General features: G+C 46.1%; 1 protein-coding gene across 2 annotated transcripts in view; it reads left to right on the top strand.

Annotated features, from left to right (window-relative positions):
- LOC147633065 (ACT domain-containing protein ACR9-like) overlaps positions 1-19,497 on the top strand; it is a 45,364-nt gene extending 25,867 nt beyond the window's left edge. Inside the window, exon 7 of one of the 2 annotated variants that reach the window (XR_015267075.1) lies at positions 18,738-18,873. Coding sequence is in view for 1 of the 2 variants with exons in the window: in XM_086806063.1 (XP_086662189.1) it covers positions 18,738-18,881 (144 nt within the window). In the remaining variant the exon portion in view is untranslated. Of the gene's footprint in view, positions 1-18,737 lie in introns of both variants that reach the window. The other variant, XM_086806063.1, reaches the window with a different exon arrangement.
- The last annotated feature ends 4,159 nt before the right edge of the window (positions 19,498-23,656 follow it).

Consider the following 23,656-nt stretch of genomic DNA (forward strand, 5'->3'; position numbering starts at 1 on the left):
TGTGATGCAGATGATTTGAGAGGAAGGAAAGCTCGATGGGTTGAATTAATGCAAGATTTTGATTTTGAGATTCGTTATAGAAAAGGGTCCATGAATACTATCGCATATGCGCTTAGTCGAATTCGAGAGGTGAATACTTTGTCGTTCACCGAGATTTCTATTGACTTATTTCAGTCATTGAGAGGAGTTATTTTGGTCCATGAGGCGGCAGCAAGCTGGTACGCTGACGGTGTGTGTAGGGTGGCGGCGGGCGCTGGCTGAAAACGGCCATGGGTTCTTTTTTTTTTCTCTTGTCAAGACCTCCAATAGGGTACAGGGCAGCCTTCAAGCATTTGGATGGAACCCTGATGTGAGTCTCTGCTTCCCACCATTTTTTTTTGTTTGAGAAAAATTGGGGAATGCTTAATCAAGTAAAATTGGCAAAGTTGGGTAACATTAAATGGGGCATTCTCTCCTGTTCTTCCATACAACTCTTGCTATCCCTAATTCTAAGGTTAATTTGTTGATTTACTGTTTCTGATTTTTAGGGTTAGGGTTGGGGTTTTTTGGATGTTGGCATCCTACAGGTTGGAGCTTGTTTGCTCTGATACCACTGTGAGGACTTCCTAGTCTATTAAGACATGATTAAAATTGAATACAAGAACTAAAGTGAAGAGACACATCCCTGGGAAGGGGTGTAGCTCTTGAATCAATGGTTATGTCCTTTGGACTTAGGGGTGTGTCTTTTAATGAATAGACATGTCCTTCGATAGTGACCTATGTGTAAGGGTGTGACCCTTCACAGGTGTCCTTTCAGTCAATAAGGGATTAAGGAGAGATTAAGAGAGTTAGTCACAATCGTGACAATTACCCTACTGTCCAAGCTTTTTGGTAGCTATTGGATGTAGTGTCCAAAAAGCAAGTATTATATGGTCCTTGCTTGAAGGAGCGATTTTGCTTGACGTAAGTCGTGGTGTCTATGCGGCAAGAAAGATCTGTAGAGATCCCAAAACCAGTGTACAGATTTCCATTACAACTTTATACTGCTTAATGTGCAGTTACAAAAAAAAGAAATGGCATCGTGCTTTGAGCATGGTTGAGTTACATCCATGATGGCCTATTAACCGGCTAATCCGTTTACTGTTACTCGACTGAGCCACGATTGTGGTGTCAAATGCACCCGATGAGGCTACGACTTTGCGTTCCGACTCGCGTGGTTGTCAGGCCCCAATACTAGTGACTCATGAAATTCCATCTTTAAGCCATAAAATTCTATTTTCAAATGGATTCCTAAGTTTTGGCCTTGGAACCAAATATTAAATTTAACTCATCCAATGTTGCCGAAGTGCAATCCAATTAATGACCAAATGATTTCCTTCCATAAAAAATAATCACAACTTAAACATTCTTTTTTTTCTCCAAGAAAAAGACTATTCTAGGCTGTGTTATGCACTATGAATGAATGAATATGATGCGTTTTACCTTCACCAAAGTGGCTGTAACAAAACGATGAGGTGTATGAGTGGTGAAAACTGTTTGTATGCTGAAAACGCAAGGTTCTGTAATGCTTCTTCTGGCTGAATGCTGATGATGCTGTGTTTTGATGATGTGTGGCTGAATGCTCAAGTGTTGATGCTCCTTGTGCTGAAGGACTGAAACGCTTGACTCCAATGATGATGAGATGGAATGAATGATGCAAGGCTATGCGATTTATATGCTCTTATGTGCTGTCGGCTGGTTGTGAAACTGGCCGATTGCTACACAACTTACATAAATGGATAATGCTTAAAATAAATGGTAAAAATGCTAGAATAAATGTTGTTAAATATGGTAAAAATACTAGATGATACCTAAGGCTTCTACTGACTCTATATGCATGAATGATTCTCTCCAAGTGGGTTAAGGGACTTGACTGACTGACTGACTCTCTAAGGCTGAGGAATGACCTACGTAGCTCGTGCTTGACATATCCTGGACTGAGGATTACAATGGGGTCACCGTGTATGACAAATATCAAATCCTAAAGGGTTCTACTGCTGTAGAGTGTTGCACTAATGATGAGCCATATGTGAGGACAAAAGGACGAAAGGACCAGATATACGAGAGATTAGAGCAAAACCACACAACATGAAATATGTGAGTGAATATATATATAATGGTGAGTGCAAATATGTACAAGAGTCCTCAGATGTGAGGTGACTTTGAGTAGAAAGACTAGTGCAGAAGCAGAGACGATGTTGGAGCTGAAGCACCGTTGATGACGAAGGCTTGCGTCAATGTGAAGCAAAGCATTCCGAGAGGTGGTTGGTGTTGAAGGCTCGCGTTGGTGGAAGCAGAGGCACTCCGAGGTGGTAGTGGCAGTGGAAGATGAGGTGATGCAGGCTCTGGTGACGAAGGTGCTGCTGTACTTGAGGTGGTCGATGAAGAGCAGAGAGGGCTGCCGTCCCGAGTGGTGGTGGTGGTGCAAGCTCTGATGACAAGGGTGTTGCAAGACCTGAAGGGTGCAAGCTCTGGTGACAAGGGTGCTGCGTACCTGAAGGCTGCAAGCTCTGGTGACAAGGGTGCTGTGTACCTGAAGGGTGGTGAGGAGCAGAGAAGGCTGTTGTCCCGAGTGGTGCAAGCTCTGGTGACACGGGTGCTGTGTACCTGAGGTGGTAAGGAGCAGAGAAGGTTGCCGTCCCAAGTGGTGCAAGCTCTAGTGACACGGGTGTTGTGTACCTGATGTGATGTCGATGATGAAGCTAAGCAGAGAGTGGGCTGCCATCCCGATGGTATGATGTTGTAGAGAGTGGGCTGCTGTCCCATGGGCTGTGGTAAAATGCAAATGATATGCTGATGTAAGCACTGATGTGAGCCCTGATGTAAGCACTGATGTAAGCCTGATGTAAGGCTGAAGATAAATGCTGATGTCAGCCCAGATGTAAGCGCTGATGACAGGCTGAAGATAAACGCTGATGTCAGCCTGGATGTAAGTGATGATGACAGGCTGAAGATAAACGCTGATGTCAGCCTGGATGTAAGTGATGATGACAGGCTGATGTAAACGCTGAAAGTAGCAGAGAGGGCTGCTGTCCCATGGTGTGGCTTGTAGCAGAGAGTGGGCTGCTGTCCCGTGATTTGGCCACATGAGATAACATTGAGGTGTTGTCTTGTCAGGCGGAGAAGATGAAGCTATGTGGTGTAGAGCCCGGTAGAAGAAGCAGCAGCAGCAGCAACATATGGTGCCGGATGTATGCAATGGAGTGGTACACCGTAGTGAATGATGAGGCAAGGCTATATATAGTGAGGAGGGGGGTGCTGGTCGGTCAGCCTAAAGGTTGTAGGCCAGCAGCCAAGACAAAAAACCCCAAATAAAACCAAAAATACCCAAAAAAAATCCCTTTTTAGGGTTGGGAAAAATACTATTTTCACACACCATCTTGTCACCATGCACTATAGTGTAGAGTGCATGTGATAGTAACACCACACTAGGGCTAGAATCCCGGGCCGATCCCCCCCCGTGTAACTATTTGGCCCTCCTAGCTCTATTTCACATGATGGAACCCTTGCCTGGACACCGCCGCCGCCATATTTCTGGACTGCATCACCTTTTTTGTGTAGCTTGCACCTGTGCGCACTACCTGCCTCTGCCAGAACCCTCGCCACCTTTGTACACTGCCTAGGCATGTTGCTGTTGCCGCCTCCAGCCTAGCACTTGCTACTGCCATCTATGTCTCTACACCTTTTGCCGCCAACCAACGCCAGCAGCACAGCCAACCAACCAACGCCAGCAGCGCAGCCAACCAACCAATGCCAGCACCATTGCCAGCAAGCGCTGCTAGTGCCGACTAGTACTTGTGCTGTTATGACCGCCTCTCGCTAGCGCCAGCACTTTTGCCACCTGAGCTACCGCCTATAGACATCACTGCCAGCCTAGTGAGTTGTACCTGCCTCCTGGCTGCTTGCCAAATACTTACTGGCCTCTTTCATCATCTACTGGCTACTAGTGCTTTCCTGTGCAACCTTCTCAAGGTTTTGTCTCCTCAGATTTGGGCAACAAGCTTTACAACCAGATTTGGTACTAGCCGGGTGAGAGATTCTTGGGTCATCCTCGTGGTGTGCTGAGCATCAAAGATCTTGTGCCTCGACATCGACATCAACATTGACTTACATCGACATATTTGACACGACTAGTACCTGTGATGTTATGACCGCCTCTCGCTAGTGCCAGCACTTTCGCCACTTGAGCTACCGCCTACTACAGACATCACCGCCAGCCTACTGAGTTGTACCTACCTCCTGGCTGCTTGCCAAATACTTACTGGCCTCTTTCATCATCTACTGGCTAGCACTGCTTTCCTATGCGACCTTCTCAAGGTTTTGTCTCCTCAGATTTGGGCAACAAGCTTTACAACCAGACACAATAAGCTTTGTCATCTACACATACTTCTTGTGTACCTCATATTTGGACTTGGATCAAGATTTGGATTTGGATTTGGATCTGGACTTGGATGAGGATTTGGATTTCGATATTGGATTTGGTACTAGCCAGAGTTTGTCAAAGATGGCTTCCATAGTCGTAGCGGCCTTCCAGCAAACCTCATCAGTTCTTCCTGGAGTGATGCTAGCCTTTCCCTAGTGTTCTGGGTCCATACACTGGTCTGGTGTGCCCGTACAAGCACAACCTACACCCCTCACAACGAGATCTTGGCTGAAAGCTCAATTCTTGGCACCGGAGAACATTCTTGGGCCCAATCTCCAGCAACAGCTAGTCCTTAGATTATTCCAGCCGCGCTAGAGTCTCCTTGGCTGTGCTTTGGCCGCCCAAAACAGCTCCAAAACACAATTCAGCACTGTAGATGAAGTCGACCAACACCAATACACCTTTTGGCCGCATCAGAGTCTTCACACAAGCTGTCTGGACAGCCCCTACAGGATGGTTGCTGATGTGGCAGCTTGTGTCAGAATACGCAGCGGAGATGATGACCAAATCTGGGAACACAAGAGCAAAAACGCAGGCAGAAAAACAGCACAAGAGAGAGAGAGATGTAGGCGTGTAACTCTGCTCTATATACACAAGAAGATCCCGAGAAATGATACAAATAGTGGTATGGGACTGGGGGCCTATATATATGCCCCCACATCAGCAGTCGGCCTGCTGTAGGGCAGCCGACTGGATATTGAAATCCTCCACAACTGATAAATACAGTCGGCCAGCATCACAATAGGTCGGCCAGCAGCAGAGGAGTCCCACGACTCATACAGTGCAGTCGGCCATGTCCGAGATGCAGTCGGCCAGGCTCTGGGTCCACCTGCCACTACTAGACTGCCTCCCAAGCCACAGAAAAAATGGGAAAAATAGGGGAAAAATACGGAGTGTGGGGAAAAATGATAAAACACCTCATAAGGGCGGGCACACCCACAACAAAGGCCCTGGTGTATAAATCTAGACAGGAGATGACTTCTAACACCCCCTCTCAGCTCCTGGCTGTGAAACCAACCACTGGGAGCTGGGGTGCCGCCTGAGCAAATCCTGAGAGAGCGACTTCGTGAAGAGGTCCACCGTACTGTCCCCCCGTCGAACAGCAAGATGTCATCAACAACGATCTGTTCACGAACAAAGTGCCTCTGGATGACCATGGGTTCCTCCAGTGGAAACCCAAACCTGCAATGTAACCTCCTCCTGCTCCGTAAAACTGCTCCTGGGCCATAAGTAGATCCCCTCGTGTCCGGATCTCCTCCCGAAACCGAGTCACTCCAACAGCGGAGTCGGACTCCATCCAACAATCCCCCTCCTGTGTACAAGAGTCCATGATCCTTTGCATGCCACAGAAACCACAGGAAACGCAATCCTGCCGCCCAAAGAGACATCTGCAACCATGAGCTCAACCGCCTCATCAGGAAGCTCCCGTCCAATCTGGTGTCCATCAACCAGAGCCATGAACCATACAGCTTGTGAGTCACAGAGACATCACACTGCTCACAAGGATCACCACTTGTTACGGTGCACAAACAAGTCCTGGAAACCTGATGAAACCCGTCACCCACCCCCTCTGAATCCGGAACCACAAAGCCTGGAGAAACCACCTCCACCTGCAAGTAAGCACCTGTCACCTGCCTGGCTTTCCGAAAGGTCCCCGTGGAAAAAACATCCTCATCTACTAGAGGTTCTATGTCCTGAACATGATGAGACATCAAAGCATAAGTGACCCGTTCAACTTCCTCTGACTCATGAACACAAGAACTACCAACCTCAGTACTGGAAAGTTCCTGCCAACTGCTGCCATCTACTGGCAAGCTATCCACCACCTGGTCTCGGAAAGCCCGTACCTGCAGCGTATCCACACTTGAGTAGCCATTACCAGACTGCCACTCATCACAACCCTGAGGACATGGGAGAGAGAGTGCTGAAAGCCTGTAAACTCCATTCTCCACTCCGCCTTCCCAAACCACTTGGCCTGTTGCTTTGTCCCGGAGAGCAACAAAATGCTCATCAAACTCCACCCGTACGCCAGTCTTGCAAACCTGATGCACTGACAACAGATGAAAACCAAGTGCCGAAACATGCAACACCTGGGAGGAATGCTTCCCCCCTCTGCCATCGGGAACTATCTCCATCCTGCCCTCACTGTGAACTGGGATAGTGGACATATCCCCAGTAAGAATATGACCAGAAAGCTTGTAGAGATCCTGTAAACCGGAACGGGAAGGAGTCATGTGCCTGGAAGCACCACTATCGAGAATCCACTCCCGAGTATCCGTTGCGGAGAGTCCTCCAATCTCCTCCCTGCCTGAAGAAAATGAAGCATCGGTGTCCATCACCTCGAGGTGCACAAAAAGCCGGAGTCTTCATGATTGCTACTGAGTAATCTTCACCCTTCTCGGTCTTCTGCTTGGGACACTGCCTCCAATAGTGGCCTTTCTCGCCATAATCATTACAGGTCCTCTCTGCCTTCAGTTTCTCGCGGTCAGCGTCGGACTTCTTCTCAGAAGACTTCTCCGATGAAGCCTTCCCTTTGCCCGAGTTACGGCCTTTCGACCGTTGGCCAGTAAAGGCCTCCGAACCTCCACCCTGAGGAGGGTTCGTGAATCGTTCCTCCTGGTCCAGGACCATGGGCACAAGCTCCTCCCACGTGATGGTGCTGAGCCTGCCACTGGTAATCAAAGAGGAGTAAAATGCTGAGTACGAAGAGGGCAAGTGTGTGTCAGAATATGCAGCGGAGATGATGACCAAGCCTGGGAACACAAGAGCAAAAGCAAAAACGCAGGCAGAAAAACAGCACAAGAGAGAGACAGATGTAGGCGTGTAACTCTGCTCTATATACACAAGAAGATCCCGAGATATAATACAAATAAGGCATGGGGGCTGGGGTCCTATATATACCCCCCCTAGAGGGCAGTCGGCCAGCATCAGGAGTGCCCACGACTGATAAAAAAGACCCACGACTGCATAAATGCAGTCGGCCAGCAAAACAGGTGCCCACGACTGATCAAATCCAGTCGGCTAGCAGCCCTGAAGCCCACGACTGATGTAGATCCAGTCGGCCAGCAATAGGGTGCTCCTGGCATCACCTGGCAGCCCTCCCAAGCCTCAGAAAAATGGGAAAACACCTCATAAGGGCGGGCACACCCACAACAAAGGCCCTGGTGTATAAAACTGGACAGGAGATGACTTCTAACACCCCCTCTCAGCTCCTGGCTGTGTAACCAACCACTGGGAGCTGGGGTGCCGCCTGAGCAAATCCTGAGAGAGCGACTTCGTGAAGAGGTCCACCGTACTGTCCTCCGTCGAACAGAACTCCAGCAAGATGTCATCAGCAACAATCTGTGCACGAACAAAGTGCCTCTGGATGACCATGGGTTTCTCTAGTGGAAGCCCAAACCTGTAAAGTGAGGCCAAATGCTGCCATATACCTCTGGCCAGCGTCATATGCTTTACATGATTGATTACCTGTGGTGTGCAGTTGAGGAAAATAAACGAACGGACCCTGGTGTTGACACGATCCTACATCTGTGTCTGAGCCTCACGGTCCTTTCGGGTTGACGGTAACTCCCCTTCCTCTACTTCCGGCCGTGGAACACCAACAATGACGAAATCGGCGAGGTCGTACGACTCCAGAACAGATTCCATCATCACCTTCCATATGCCGTAGTTACTCCCGTCCAACTGACGGTCCACTGGGAACGTGGGGAGTGTCGGGATCTTCACATGTCTCTCGGCCATCTCAAACAGATCTGCCATAGCGGGGATGTACTCTGAAAAGGGTGGGTGGGTGGGTGGGAACAAAGAAGAAATAAAACCTGCAAGTGGCTGTCCAGCAAATCAGCCGCCTTCCTCTTACTTCTCCTCTTCCCGATCAGCCCAAAACAGTCCACCAATCAGCCACAAAAACAGTCCCCCTCTTGCTCACACAAATCCCAAGACCTATCTAGAGCCTTGGGCTCTGATACCATGTCAGAATACGCAGCGGAGATGATGACCAAATCTGGGAACACGAGCAAAAACGCAGGCAGCAAAACAGCACGAGAGAGAGAGATATAGGCGTGTAACTCTGCTCTATATACACAAGAAGATCCCGAGAAATGATACAAATAGTGGTATGGGGCTGGGGGCCTATATATATGCCCCCACATCAGCAGTCGGCCTGCTATAGGGCAGCCGACTGGACACAGAAATCCTCCACGACTGATAAATACAGTCGGCCAGCATCACAATAGGTCGGCCAGCAGCAGAGGAGTCCCACGACTCATACAGTGCAGTCGGCCATGTCCGAGATGCAGTCGGCCAGGCTCTGGGTCCACCTGCCACTACTAGACTGCCTCCCAAGCCACAGAAAAAATGCGAAAAATAGGGGAAAAATACGGAGTGTGGGGAAAAATGATAAAACACCTCATAAGGCCGGGCACACCCACAACAAAGACAGGAGATGACTTCTAACAGCATGCACAGGACCAAATTTAGGGTCTACAGAAAACTGATGTTTGAGGCATGGAATGGGGTGCCCTCAGCCTGTAGACCGGTAGGAACAAATCGATGAAGAAAGAGCTTGCACAAGGATGGTCGCCTGAATGATATGTGGGGGAGAGGAGGAGGCGTGCATGAGCTTGCCAGTCCTCACACCAACGTTGTGCCACATGGGTGGGCTTGGGCCACTTGTCAGGTGCCCAGCCCACACCCTCTGGTCACGTGGGTGCCCAAACAGGGTGCCTAGTGAGTTTGGGCCCTGGGCACTTTAATAAAGTGTCCGCCTAATTCATTCCTCTCCCGAGCCAGGAGGCTACAGATTGTATCATCTATTCTATCATGCTTGGACGGAGATTGAGGAGATGTAGCATGGAGAGGATCATCCCAGATACCAGGCTTAGTCAAGTGAGGATTGTTGGTCGTTCGAGGAAGCACTGGTTCATTGATCCTTCTCCTCAGATAGTGACTCATGGCTCTTGGTGTTGGTGGCTGTATGGTGGCAGTCCTATGAGATATCTTTAGTGGGATCTAGGTGAGTGGGAGTGGATTGATGCCTCTGATCCATTGAAAAGACTTCCCTTTTTCAGTTTCATGGTCCGGAATGCCAAGCTTCTCATCACTCGACAGATGCATAGGATCCCTACTCTCTCATTGGGAGAGTTATGACATCTCTAGTGATACAGTGCAGATATTGGCATAGGCTTTGGCATTCATACATAAGGAGCCAGATCTCTCATTTCTTTTGGTTATTTTTACATGGTGGTCTCCCACCAATCTTTCGGTGTAGCACCTACCTGCCTGAGATGTGCAGCAAATTCTGAGACTATACAACATCGTTTATGGGGATGTAGCACTGCACAGTGTATTTGAGGTTCTATAGCCCAACTTATGGGAAAATTGAGTAGCTGTGCTATGCATGTTACTTGGGGGCCAATTGCTTGGTTTTCTGAGTCTGGTCCGCAGCTTTTCTACGAAGGCAGTGATACATACACTGCCATTTTCATTCGTAGAGGTATTGGCCAGCATGGTTTGTTGCAGGATGTCCCTCACTCACATTATACATCCCCCAGACAGAGGATTGACACTAGTTGGGAGATTGTTGCCAGTATTACAACATGGCAGATTTGGAGAGCTAGATGCATGGAGGCTATTGAAGGTGTCCAGATCTTTGAGTCTCACTGCATTAGCACTATATGGGGTGATATCATCCATACTCTCATGGCTACTTGGGCTCGTATTCAGGGATCCTCTCGTTCCGCACAGGCAAAGTGCGTTGTATTTATGTGGGAGTCGGACCATGGCATTTTCTTTTCCTCTAGTTCCACAGGGCTTTCATGGCACCATGATGCTCTTCAGTGGTTGAGATCACCTTACATATTGGAGTGATTCTATTCTATTCCGGCTTATAGCTATGATTGATGTATGCTTTTTTTCATACTTAATAGAAGTCTCTTTCCTGGGGAAAACAAAAGTGAGTGTGAACTTACAAATGTTATAACATTACATAGAACATTTAATGAAATAAACAAAGGTTTCAGACATACTTATTACCTATTCACAGGCCACAAGACACGTTAGAATACAAGGCACTTGCATAGTTCACGGGTAGGCGTTGATAGGATTTTTTGTGCCCAAAGAATATGCCCAATAAAAATGTCCACCCCAAACCCAGAAAATGAAATAAATCGCCGATGCATGGTTAGAAACCTTAGAATTAGATAAGTGTTGCGTGGCCACTTGCTAGTTAGAACTAGCCATTGCCACTTCAGCCAAAAGAAGAAAGAATACTTACATGTACAGTAGAGGCTAGGTGGATGTTTGATAGTGGAGGAGAAGCGCATAGTTGTGGGAAGCCAGGAGAGAGAAGAATTGCATGGTATGTGAGCCTGGTTGCAAAGAAGAGAGTTGTGAGAGAGCCAAGGTGTTTTTGTGGTGACGCAGCTCTGAGATAGCTTGCTATTGAAGTTTGTATTGTTGTGAGAAGAAGGCGACATAGGATTTGTTTGAGGAGATTTGGGTCCGCCCAGAGCAGAGGTTGTAGAGGTGCTAGAGGGTCTTGTAGGAGGTGGGTTCCGTAGGACCTCTAAAGCTGCAACTCTATTGGAACTTGGACCAGCTCAAAGCCTTGCTCAACAAGCCTCTGCAGTATTTGTTGGTGGAAATCTGCAGGGTATAGCTGCAACTCTTGTTGTTGTTGTTGGTCTTGGGGAGTTGAAATATAGGATTTTTGTTGGGGATAATTGTGTGGAGGTCCCTTGGTTCCATGATGTTCTCTCTTATCTGTTAAATTCCAAAATCTCAGGGTTGTTGAGATCGGCTCAATTTTTTATATTCACAGGGAAGTCTGATTGTGTTGAATTGATGAGTTCCTATGCTTTGGATTTATCTGTGCTGTTTTGATAGAGTTTTTTGAAAAGAATCAACTGTGAGTGAAGAGCTAACTTGTGTTGAATTAGAACCGTGTCAGTTGTTTCAGTCAGCAGGTTCTGACAAAGAAAGCTTGGTCAGCTGTGTGTCAAGATAGGTCAGCTGATGTTGTTGAAGCATTGGTTTGGTTTTGTTTAATACTTGTGAGATCTGGGCTGACAATCGAAACCAGTCATAAGACAGTCTAATAGGTTGGGCATTGCTAGTGGTCTAGGTGTCAAAACCGAGGGCTTTATCAGTTCAGAAGGGAGTTAGCTAGGATCAGTTGAGGCTTAGAAGGATCAATAGAGGATATTCAAGGGCAGATCTAGTTGTTTTGGGTTGGAGCCAAGAGATTTTGAGTCAGGTCTGACAGTCAGCTGTTAGCAGTCAGGCAGAGTTGAAGGGAAAGGTGTTCCAGAGTCGAAACAGAGTCGGCTACTGTCAGCTATGAATGTAGGGAGTTGAGTCTTGGTGGGGTTTGAAGTGTTTGAGGGATTGGAGGTGTCAACGGACACTAGAGGGTTGAAATCTAACTCAGAATTGGGTCAGTTGAAGTGGATAGGTGGGTGAGTTTCCAGTAAGCAAGGGTCAGCAAGGGGGAACTGACAGACTCAGTAAAGTCCAGAAGCAAGTTCTTGAAGTTTGATAATGCTGGAGGAACTCTGAGGAAGCTTGGAGGACTCATTTCTAACTGGGGACAGTAGTAACTGTCCGACAGAGTTTACAGTCAGTATCTGATCAGTTTGTGTCAGCTGGGGTTGTTTTTGGTTAGTTGATAGTCAGCTGAAGGTTTGTAAGTGAAGATGAAAGCTCTGGGAGGTCAGAGCTGACCTGGGAGGACCTTTGGAGTAATCAGCGGTACAGTTTGAAGAGTTTGGAGAGTGCTCAGGCATCTGCCTGGGTCAGCTGAGAATCAGGGGACATCAGTTGGGTGGATTGGTGCTTGGATTTGGTGTTTGTGCTGGGTTGTGGTGCTAGGTGGTAGTTCCCTCCTCACGGTGGTGTGTTTTGGACGGGCTATAGAGGTAGGTCTCCCCGACACATCAGCGTCCCAGGCCCATGAATTGGACATTCATAGCAAGCAAACACGCAAATATAGATCACGCGAAAACAATGTCATGCATGCAAACATGTGTGCATGTGCACTTGATTTATGGACAAATTTCCCGGTCATGGAATATGTACAACACTGGCATTTTCAGGCATGAATCTGGCACATTGGAAAGCGTGGAACTGGGACCCAAAACACTCGGATCCACACACTGGCCACATTTGGGCGTTAGAAACTAGCCACATTTGGGCATGAGAAACTGGAGAAAACCATATAAATGGACAAATGATGACATCCCCCGGGCTTCTAAACAGTTGTCCCGACTCCTCAACTGAAAAGCGTCGAGGTACGCCTGTAGAAGTTGTGGATAGTCGGTGAAGAAGTCCTTGTCAACCCACTTTGCATCGATGGGAAGGTAGTTTTTAAACTTGACAAGGTATCGCTTGGAAAGTTTGCTTGCAGCTAGCTCTCTCCTTGTGGAAGACTGTGTGTTCTGGTTGAAGTATTTCTTCTAGTACATCAACTTTTGGCGGCTCTTTCGTGACAGGCTCTTGCGGTTTTGGCCCCACGTACTTCCACAACAAACTCACATGAAAAGCATTGTGTATCTTCGAATGATTAGGTAATGCCAACTTCAAGGCAACTTCATTGATCTGCATGATTACTTTGAAGGGACCATAATACCTGGTAGACAATTTAGGATATGCTCCCTTTTTACCTGGCCTCTTGCGAAGTCTTGCTTTCTCAAATTTCAGCAATACCCAATCTCCTTCTTTGATGTCCATCTACCTTCTATGTTTGTCAATAGTCTTTTTATGCTTATCTTGAGATCTAGCAATGGCTTCATGTACTTGTGCAAAGGCTACATCAAGATCTTTACATACTCATCAGCAGCAGCAAAGATCTCATCCTTAGTGCGAAGGATGGGAGGTAGAACCACTTTGCCATATATAATCTCAAATGGAGCCTTCCCTGTGGATGCATGTACTGTGTTGTTGTAGGCAAACTCTACAAGCGGTAGATTTTTCTTCCATGCTGTCTTTTGATATGCAACATAGCATTTGAGAAGATCTAACACGGCTGAATTTGCAGCTTTACTTTTGCCATTAGCTTGGGGATGATAAGCTGACGAGAACTCTAACTTGGTCTCCATATTATCAAAGAGAGCCCTCCAAAAGAGGCTCGTAGTTGTGGGATCTCGATCCCCCACAATGGACTTCGGCATACCATGATGTTTGAACACTTGTGCAAGGAACACCTTTACCATATGCTCGGGTTTTATGGTCTTCTTGACAGGCAACAAATGTTCTTGTTTATTAAACCTGTCTAGGATCGTCCAAATGGCATCATTACCCTACTGGGTCCTTGGCAAATCCATTATGAAGTCCATAGCTATGCTTTCCCATGGTTGTGAAGGAATGGGCAATGGCTGAAGCAAACTTGGAGCTTTTTGCGTATCAAATTTCACCTTTTGACAGGTGATACATGCACGCACATATGCCTCTATGTCCTTGCACATACTTGACCAGAAGAAATAGCGCTCAATCATGTGCGTAGTAGGCAATATACCTCTATGACTAGCATAAGGAGGAGCATGGCATTCGTCCATAACCTTTTGCCTCATGTCAGATACAATGTAGAGGCAATTATCTTTCATGAGATATCCTTCTTTTATCACATAAGATGCATGTGCATGACCAGCCATCAAATCAGTCCATAAATGTTGAAAATCAGCATTTTGGGGGTTCAAATCACGCATGGCAGACAAGTCTCCATGTGAGGCAATTGAAACTGCAGCCATATATGGTCTTCTGGACAATGCAACTGCCACTAGATTCTTCTTTTCCGGAGTGTGTACAATGTGAAAATAAAACATAGAGAGAAAATTTGCCACCCTCATTTGTTTCTCAGAAAGCTTCGTTTGCTTGAGAAAGTACACCAAAATTTGGTGATCTGTCTTGACTATAAAATCAATCCCAAGTAGGTAATGTTTCCAAATTTTTAAGGCATGAATGGCAACCAAGAGTTCTTTCTCATAGACGTCCAAGTGAACCTCGGCATCATGCACACATCGGCTCTTATAAGCCATGTCATTTAGGACAGCTCCAATGCAATCCCCACATGCATCACATTCTACACTGAATGGTTTATGCAAATTTGGAATGATCAATACTGACCCATGTATGATTACATCCTTGAGATGATGAAAGGCATCCTTCTCATTGTTAGTCCATTTGAACGATGCTCTCTTCTTAGTCAGCTCATGTAATGACGAGGCATTAAGAGAAAAGTGCCTTATGAATCGCCTGTAGTAAGAGCATAGACCAAGAAAACTTTGAACCTGGTGTACATTAGATAATTTTGGCCAACTCTGGATTGTATCAATCTTTCTGGGTCCATGCGGACACCATCTTTTGAGACAATGTGACCAAATAGATCCTCCGGTCTTTCTGGAGGTAGCTCCGCAAGCAATGTGTCAGCAAAACAATCTTTAAAGCCATTTACGAATTTCAGCCTATCCTGTGTTAAAGTATCCACATGAACATCACTATGTTCTACATAATCTCGAACAAAAACCAAGTACGTGGAAAGGCTCTTTTTCATAGCTTTATTAATCTGGATGTGGGATACAATTGGGATTGAATCCCCTTCCTTGCCAGCATCAATAACATGCTTGCGACCCTTATGCATGAAAGTAATCTTATTTGTCTTGTAGTCCTTGAAAGGCTCAAGATGGTCATTGGTGATGCCATGGTTTGCCAAGTAACACATCACATCCATCGAGTGGAGCAACCAAGAAATGCTCATGGTCGAGATATCCCTGAATATGCACACGTAACTTTCCAATAAGAGGAGGAACCTCCACCTCCTTTCCCACAAAGGCACATTCTGCTTCAATTTGGGGTTGCATGTCCCCAACCTCAATGCCCAATGCGGCTGCCATACGTGTGGAGATAAGGTTGTCGGTGGCACAATCATCAAACATGAAAAGAGTAGGCTGATCCTTAATTTGGTCCCATGCTTTGCATACAACGCTCTCTTTATTGTCATGTCTTGTATTTCCTTGTACATCTGGAACTGCATGTACATTTACTTTTGGTTTCTTATCCTCTTCTTTCTTTTTGCGTTGTGAGCAATCTCGAAACATGTGGTCTTTACTTCCACAAGAGAAGCACTTACCTTCCTTTGCATATTGTTCTCTTTGCTCCGGAGTGATCCCAAACCTGTGCCTCTTGCTAGGACCATAGATTTTGAGCTTTCCCTCCACTTTTGCCCTCTTTAAAGTCCCTTTTTTGGTGGCTGTCCACCTTTTTGCAGGTTTGGGATAGCCCTCTCTTTTGCTTTGTAACCACGGCTATCCCTCTAAGATTGCTTGATCTTGAACTCCAGTTGCTCGATAGCCAATGTGGAAGCTATAAGCTGTTGTAAGGTGTGGTTTGGATGCAACTTCAATCCTGATTGGTACACCGGATGATGACCCGACTTAAACTTCCACTTCTTCTCAGCTTCTCCAATATACATGAATGGGGAAACTTCCAAAAGAACCTTCTAAAATTTGGCTACATAGGATTTGACCAACTCATTGTCCTTTTGTTCAAGCTTGTCCCACTTCTTAGTGATTTACCTAACTACATTTGGAGGTAGGAATTGAGCATAAAAATTCTCCTTGAACTCCTCCCAACTGGCAATAGGAGTTCTTGAGAGCTTTTCCGAGATCCACCAATGAGCAGTTGTCCCCTTAAGAAACATGCTTACGTGTCTTATTTTTGACTTCTCGGAAAAAGCCTCATCACTAAATGCAATATCAAACTGAGCAACAGAAGCCATCACCTTGGAAGCATCATACTCTCCATGGTAAGCTTCAAACTTGACGGATTCGTCACCTACTTTAAAGTCCTTGAGCCTTCTTGTATTAGGCTTTTGCTCTTCCCTCTTTCTCTTACCCCTATCCAATGGGGCAGCCCTAGATGCATGGGCATCCTGCACATTATGGCAAGATACATGAGGCACAGTGGCTTGTGCCCTTTGAATTGGTGGCCTTGGCAACGGTGGCCTACTTGCATGCACAGATACATCTCTTCTTGAATCACCATGCTCACAGGAATACTCTTTGGCATGAGTACCATGAGCTGAATTTTCATCATATTCATCACCTTTATAGCGAGAAAATTTCAGCCCATGTGTGGTTTCTCCACTAGCCAATTCTATGAGCAAAGTAATATGTCCTGCGTGTGCATAACCACCTGGCTGTCCACCCTCTTTGGGATAAGCATGTCTCTCTCCCCTTGCATTAAGTGGTAAAAAAGCATGGCGAGAAGTCACGGAGGGTTCTTCTTGTTGTACAAAAGATTTAATCCTGCGAGAAATGGCACCACCCGGCTCTATGCAAGGAGGCTTTTTGAACTTAAGAACACCTGCTTCACTTTCCATTACATCTCCATTGCGTAAAAGATAAGTAAGGGCCAACTCCCTTGGCTTCACATCCAACCCCTGGCTATGGAGTCAAAAGTACGGTCCACCATGGATTCAGCTTTGGTGGCTTCAATGAGCTTGTGAACCTGTGGGTTCTCATGAAGAAGCTTCATTTCCTCTTCTCTTGCCTGCAACTGCCTCTTAACATGATCCAATTCAGCCCTCAACGCATTGGGCTCCTCTTCAAAAAGTTTTTCCTTGCCACGGGGCAGCTGTCCCACCAAAACCACATTCGGTCACGAGGCTTGCCACATATTGGCCATGCGGCTGTCCCACCAAAACCACATTTGGTCATGAGGCTTGCCACATATCGGCCATGAGATGCATCCGAGGCATGTGTAGCACTAGAGTACCCTCTAGAGTTGGGCACCTCTTCACGTCTTGCTTGGCTGTCCATAGTGTCAAGTGTGCTATCAACACGGTGTCGAGACTCCAAGGCCACAAGATCGTTTCCCTTATGAGAAGAGGGAAATAACCGTGCTTTGATCCCGATGTAATACACCCCTCAATATGTAAGCTCGTATTGGGCACCGTATCGTGGTTTAGCAATACTTAGACAGCTCAAGACATAGATGAAACCGAAAAAGAGAAAATGCTTAGTAACACCACATCGGGGCCAGAATCCCGGGCCGCCCCCCCCCCCCCCCCCCCCCCCCCCCCCAAAAGTACCAAGTATATTATTGGAGTATTTTATTGGTACTATGTTGCACGGGCTTTTAAGCCAAATTTGCCATAATGAAATGTGAAAACATAATCATCAAACCAGAGTTTGTCGGAGATGGTTTCCATAGTTGTAGCCACCTTCCAGCAGACCTCGTTAGTTCGTGAAGTAATGCAAACCTTTCCGTGGTGTTCCGGGTCCACACACTGGTCTGGTGTGCCAGTACTAGCACAACCTGCACCCCTCACAATGAGATCTCGGCTGAAAGCTCAATTCTTGGCACCGGAGAAGATTCCCGAGCCCAATCTCCAGCAGCAGCTAGTACTTAGACTATTCTGGCCGCACTAGAGTCTCCCTATCTGTCACGGGTGCGGCCCAAAGACTCAATCCGGCACTTTGGCCGCCCGAAACAGCTCCAAAACAGAATTCAGCACTGTAGATGAAGTGGACCAGCAGCGATACACCTTCCGGCCGCATCAGAGTCTTCACACAAGCTGTCTGGACAGCCCCTACAGGTTGGTTGCTGATGTGGCAGCCCCTACAGGTTGGTTGCTGATGTGGCAGCCTGCACAGGACCAAATTTAGGGTTTGCAGAAAACTTATGTTTGAGGCATGGAATGGGGCGCCCTCAGCCTGTAGACCCCATATATATGCTCCCTTTCACCAACAGATGAAAATTCAGCCCTCCATGAGCAAAAACGATGATCAGCTGGGTAGCAATGAAGGATGACGATTTGCAGCAGCAAGAGGTGAAATGAGATGCTTTCAACTTCCTGATCACAGATATGTGCTCAGTTTTGCAAAAGGATGCCTGTAGCACCTGGTAGGAACAAATCGGTGAAGAAAGAGCTTGCACAAGGATGGTCGCCTGAATGATACATGGGAGAGAGGAGGCGTGCATGAGCTTGCCAGTCCCCACACCAACCTTGTGCCACTTGGGTGGGCTTGGGCCACCCAAAATGTGTTTGAGTCAAAGGAAATCAAAAACTGCAACTATGACCTTCCCATTCTTTTTTGTGAAAGGGGTCACAGGTTATGTGTGCCGGCACCTTGCCTGGGGTTCACCTATTGACTCTCTTACTTAATGTCAATATTCAGAATTTGTTGAGTGTTGGTTTGCACATTGCAGATGCTTGAAAATAATGCAATGTGGGATATATAGGGATCTGTTGAACCACCAAAATTTGTTATTAATGTTTGTTTTTTCCCTTATGCTGCAGGCAGACCTTGAAAGGCATGTGTTTGGGGATCGTCAGTGGGAAATATACAGATTTTTGTTTACTGAGAAACCGGAATTGGGTCCATTAAGCAGTGAATTTAGAATTCATATTATGGAACAAATCAGGAATATCTTGGTAGCTTGATTCACGACAGTTTTGAGGGGTACTTCACATGTAACCTGAAGGGCTGAAGTACCATCTTACATTATACGAAATCACATAAGCACGTCTGAGATGGCCTATGAATCACCAACACCAGGGGAAAATCACCTCTTTAAAGGCTCACTCATTTACAGTGTGTAGGTGCTACGCCGCTTCCACGAAACATCACTCTGCAGCCCATTTAGGTTGAAGTCTCTCTTCTCTTAGTGGGTACTATGCTGCATTGTACATGCTCCTCATTGTTCTCCATGCTTGATGCCCTTCTAAAGAAATGCATGGTGGGGTAGGACTCAGGAGCCTCCGGCCCAGATGATTCATAACCAGAATCATTAGATCAAGTGGGTGTCCTTTTGGGGTTGGTGGAGAGTCCTTTCATCACCAGCCTTGGATATCACGTTGTAAGAATGTAAAGTATTGTTGTAAGAATGTAGAGACACATGCTACTGTTGTATACAAGCATGAGTCGTCCATTTTTCAATGTCATTTCTTTCACATGATCAATCACAGACAGAGCTAAGAGCAGGAGTAGAAAAGTATTTTTTTGAGTTGATAACTTCAACAATGGCTGCATGAACATAATCTGACAAGGCTTTTCTTATAACTTAATGGGTGATTTTTGAAGTGGTGGTGATGTATGAGCTTTTTGCGAGAGAAGGTGATCTACTTCAAGTTGTGGTCATTAACATTAGAGTGATGAATGGAGGGGCTTGACCCAAACTTAAGGGGGAAGGTAATGGTGAAGAAGTAGCTTCAAAAGATTGTGTCTAACTCTCAAAAGGCGAGGGTCGATTTGTATTGTGAGGGTCGATTTGGATTGCCTACCTCATTGCAGAGTAGAGGGACTAACAGAGTTTGAGACCACTTCCTTATCCTTGTGAAAAGGGAACGATATGATGTAGTTGTGAGATTTTAGAATTTGGATATCCTATGAAGAGCAATCCTTCCCTTAGGGGAAGTCAAGGATTGTTCAGGTAAAGGGATAGTTTTTAAGGGAGATTGTGTCATAAAACTAGTGATAAAGGGATGTTTTTAAAGGTAGATTGTGTCACAAAACCAGTGGAGTGTTTACATAGGCTGATCTGACTCTCAAATATTTGCCTCTTTGTGTGGTGGTGCATATAGCTTTAATGTCCGCATTAGGAAGGTGTAGTGTGTAGGTTCTAGCTAGTTGATGTATTTAAGGCTCCCATTATGAGTAGTGGCCATGGTTGAGCAGTGTGGAAGCCAAGGTGCCCTAGACTTTCGGGCCTTGGTGTTTACACCAAATGGTAGCCTTTGGGCCTTGCATTTTACATCAAATGGTAGCCATACTATTTGTAAATGGCTTAGTTAGGTTTGCATAGTGTTAGATAGCCATTAAAGATGTGAAGATATGAACTTGTCAACTTTTTGGTAGACAATGAGGTGAGATGAACACCCACTTGAGCTCACTGACAATTGACGTCTTTGTTGCTTTGAGAGTAAATAATGTGATGTATTTGATGAGAGTCTGTCTTGGATTATTATTGAAGGAATTGTAGATGGAACTTTAATGGCCAGTACATAATGTTATCCGTGTTGTGAAGCGGCAATGGCATATTTGCTAGTAGGTTCTTTCTCTATGATTCGGTAAAATACACAGGAAAAACACTGGTCAACTCAAACATTCGTTGGCCCAGGTAGCACACAGGAAGGAAAACATGCCTCGAGTGTTCGAAGCACGTAAGGAGGGGAAGTGGGCTGTAGATAGAGATGGGCAAGTATTCATCCGGGAGCGCCAGTCATCCTGACGGGGTGTGGCCTATGGGACCTTGAAGCTATCGGTGTGGAATTGCAATGGAGCCCTACGGGTAGATGCAGGGTACTTTGAGGACACTTTCAAAGGTCGGGATATTGCCATGTATACAGAGACACACCAATGTGCACGGAGTAAATTACCGGAGGTTCCTGGGTATAGATGGGAATCAGTATGTTGACCCCAACCACGCATAGCAGGGGGGACTAGAGGAAGTGGGGGGGCATTAGTACTGTTAAGGGAGGACTTACGGGAGGCAGTACTTGTGATGCATAGAGGTGCAGACGCATGCTACATGTGGATCAAAGTGAGACCTCGAGACATTTACATTGCAGTATGCTACTTCCCACCTGCACATTCCAGATACGCTACGCCAAGAGAATCACCATATATGCTGCTGTACGAGGACATCATGAGATTTGCGAGCTTGGGAGATGTACTACTAACGGGGGACTTTAAAGCACGTACGGGCCGGGAACAATCAGCTCTCTATGCTACGGATGAGCCCATGTACCGCGAGCTAGCAGCGGGTGAGATAGGGATGCAGAGATCTGCCTAGGACATAGGAGAGGTGACATAATATGGGAGACACTTCCTAGCTTTGGGGAGTGCACATGGGCTAGCTATCTATAATGGCCTATCCCGTTGGCCAGGTTCAGATGCTCTCACATGCTGGAACAAAAAGGGAGGAGCTAGTACAGTGGATTACCTGGTGGGCTCACCTACCTTGATACATGATATACAAGATCTCTCCATTTCGGGCAGACCCATTGGGATAGCAGCAGACCATGCATATTTGACATTTTCTGTGACTTGTGGATAGGCACACCACCCTCTAGTCATACCAGATACCCAAGATATCACTTTACTCCGGAGACCTCTAGGGTATATGGCAGTGCAGTATATGATGGTCTGTTCGCTCTTGACCCGAGCAGTCCACTTGATGAGCTTACGAAAGAGTTGGCAGATGTATTACATGGTTCAGCAGCATATGCTTTCCCATATAATCCCCCTCTTTCTACCCCCCCTCGCCATACAGCCCCACAGAATGGTTGGTACGATGATGAATGCTGCGAGAATCGTGACCGCTTGCAGTAAGAGATCACCCTTGGCATCCACACACATAGACGGCCTAGAACGCTCTTCATACGCCTTGTGCGGAAGAAGAAGCGGGATTACCTGGCCAAGCTTGAGAGGGAGATATACCAACTATTTTTGGGACAAGACAACAAGAGGGCGTGGAAGATGTTCCATGAGCGACAGCCACCCACACTTATCACAGCACCTGAGGCATGGCATGAATATGCAAGAATTTTATATGAAGTACCAGGGCAGTGCCCCGTCCCTCATCCGTCAGCGACTCGCCGGGATCATAGTACTTTTGTCACCATTCGGATGGTTTTGGATGCTATTGACATACTACGTAATGGAAGAGCCCAAGACCAGGATGGTCTGGTGGCAAAACATTTTTCACATGCCAGAGATGTATTGACACCGCTGCTAGTACACATGTTTAACAGGGCCATTTGCGAAGGTTTCCCAGATAGTTGGTCGGCACATACTATTGTACCTCTATTTAAGAGTGGTGACCCCATGATACCAGAGAACTATAGGACCATCATGATTGGCCATTGCTTGGCCAAGATATTCGAATCTATTTTGGATCGAGATCTGAGTAGATGGGCTGAGACACATGGACTCAGAGCACTTGGGCAGGCAACTTCATGTACTCTTCGTGAGCGATGACTTCTTCTTTTCGACACCTATATTTGATCCTCTAGATTTTCTGGGGCTATCCTAGCCTTGGGGCTCATACTCAGGCTTCAAGGGTGAACTCGAGCTTTCGACTTATTTGCAGCCTTGGAAGTTTCCTTAGCTACTACCCTTATCTTAGCTTCTTGGGGCCTTGTCATAGCAATTTTTTGTTTTATTTTGTATGTACTCTTCGTGAGCGACGACTTCTTCTTTTAGACACCTATATTTGATCCTCTAGATTTTTTGGGGCTATCCTAGCCTTGGGGCTCATACTCAGGCTTCAAGGTTGAACTCGAGCTTTCGACTTATTTGCACCCTTGGAAGTTTCCTTAGCTACTACCCTTATCTTAGCTTCTTGGGGCCTTGTCATAGCAATTTTTTGTTTTATTTTGTATGTCAACTTTTTTTTAATAGATGTGTAAAAGTATAAGATTTAAAATACATAAGCCGACCTCTCCAATTGGAGTGAATTACCCAAAAACAAACCAGTCCTACATGAACGTTCCCAACTTTACTCTAATTCCACATAATAGCAAGAAGCATGAAGAGAGGAGAAGGCAACAATTTTCTCCTTCAAGACATCATGTGGTAACTGCAACCAAAGGCCCACCTCAATGTATCTATCAAATAGGGGAACTCTATATCCAAGCTTGACATGAAACCAACCTTCTTAAGGCCATTGGAAACTAGGTCTTCCTTTTTGAGCTATTGTGGTGGGCATCCAGGCCAAATATTTGAAGGTACATAAAGTATTGGTGCTTGCATGCTATGAATGCATATCCCCCAAGTGCCGTTATTTGAAAGTATTAGCAATTATCCATGGGATGTTTTGCAATAGTGATACCATATCTTTCACCTCTATAATGGCAATTTTTTTTGTACAACCGGGGTGTTTTAAATTGTATATTTTACCTCATGGTAGAATTACTTGTCTCCATTACAAAGATCTCATGCTCCAGTTTCTTAATCACCCTTTTAGCCACAATGGTGCACGATAATGGTAAGGCATGTTCAATCCTTTTTGTTGCAGCCTCATAAACCCTGGTCCTATTCCTTGATGCTTGTGCATGTCTAGCATCTTGCTCCCTTGCACTATCTTAAATATCCTACATTAATCATGTGCCTTCTCTATTGCTGCTTCCTCTATCTCCATTGGATTAGTTCCCTTTAGTACTGGCCACATGGTGGCCACATAGACGGAAGCCTCACTAAAGCATTTGTTATCGTT

Source organism: Cibotium barometz, chromosome 12 (genome assembly GCF_041138505.1).
Source record: "Cibotium barometz isolate CiBa-2024 chromosome 12, ASM4113850v1, whole genome shotgun sequence".
NCBI classification, from domain to species: domain Eukaryota; kingdom Viridiplantae; phylum Streptophyta; class Polypodiopsida; order Cyatheales; family Cibotiaceae; genus Cibotium; species Cibotium barometz.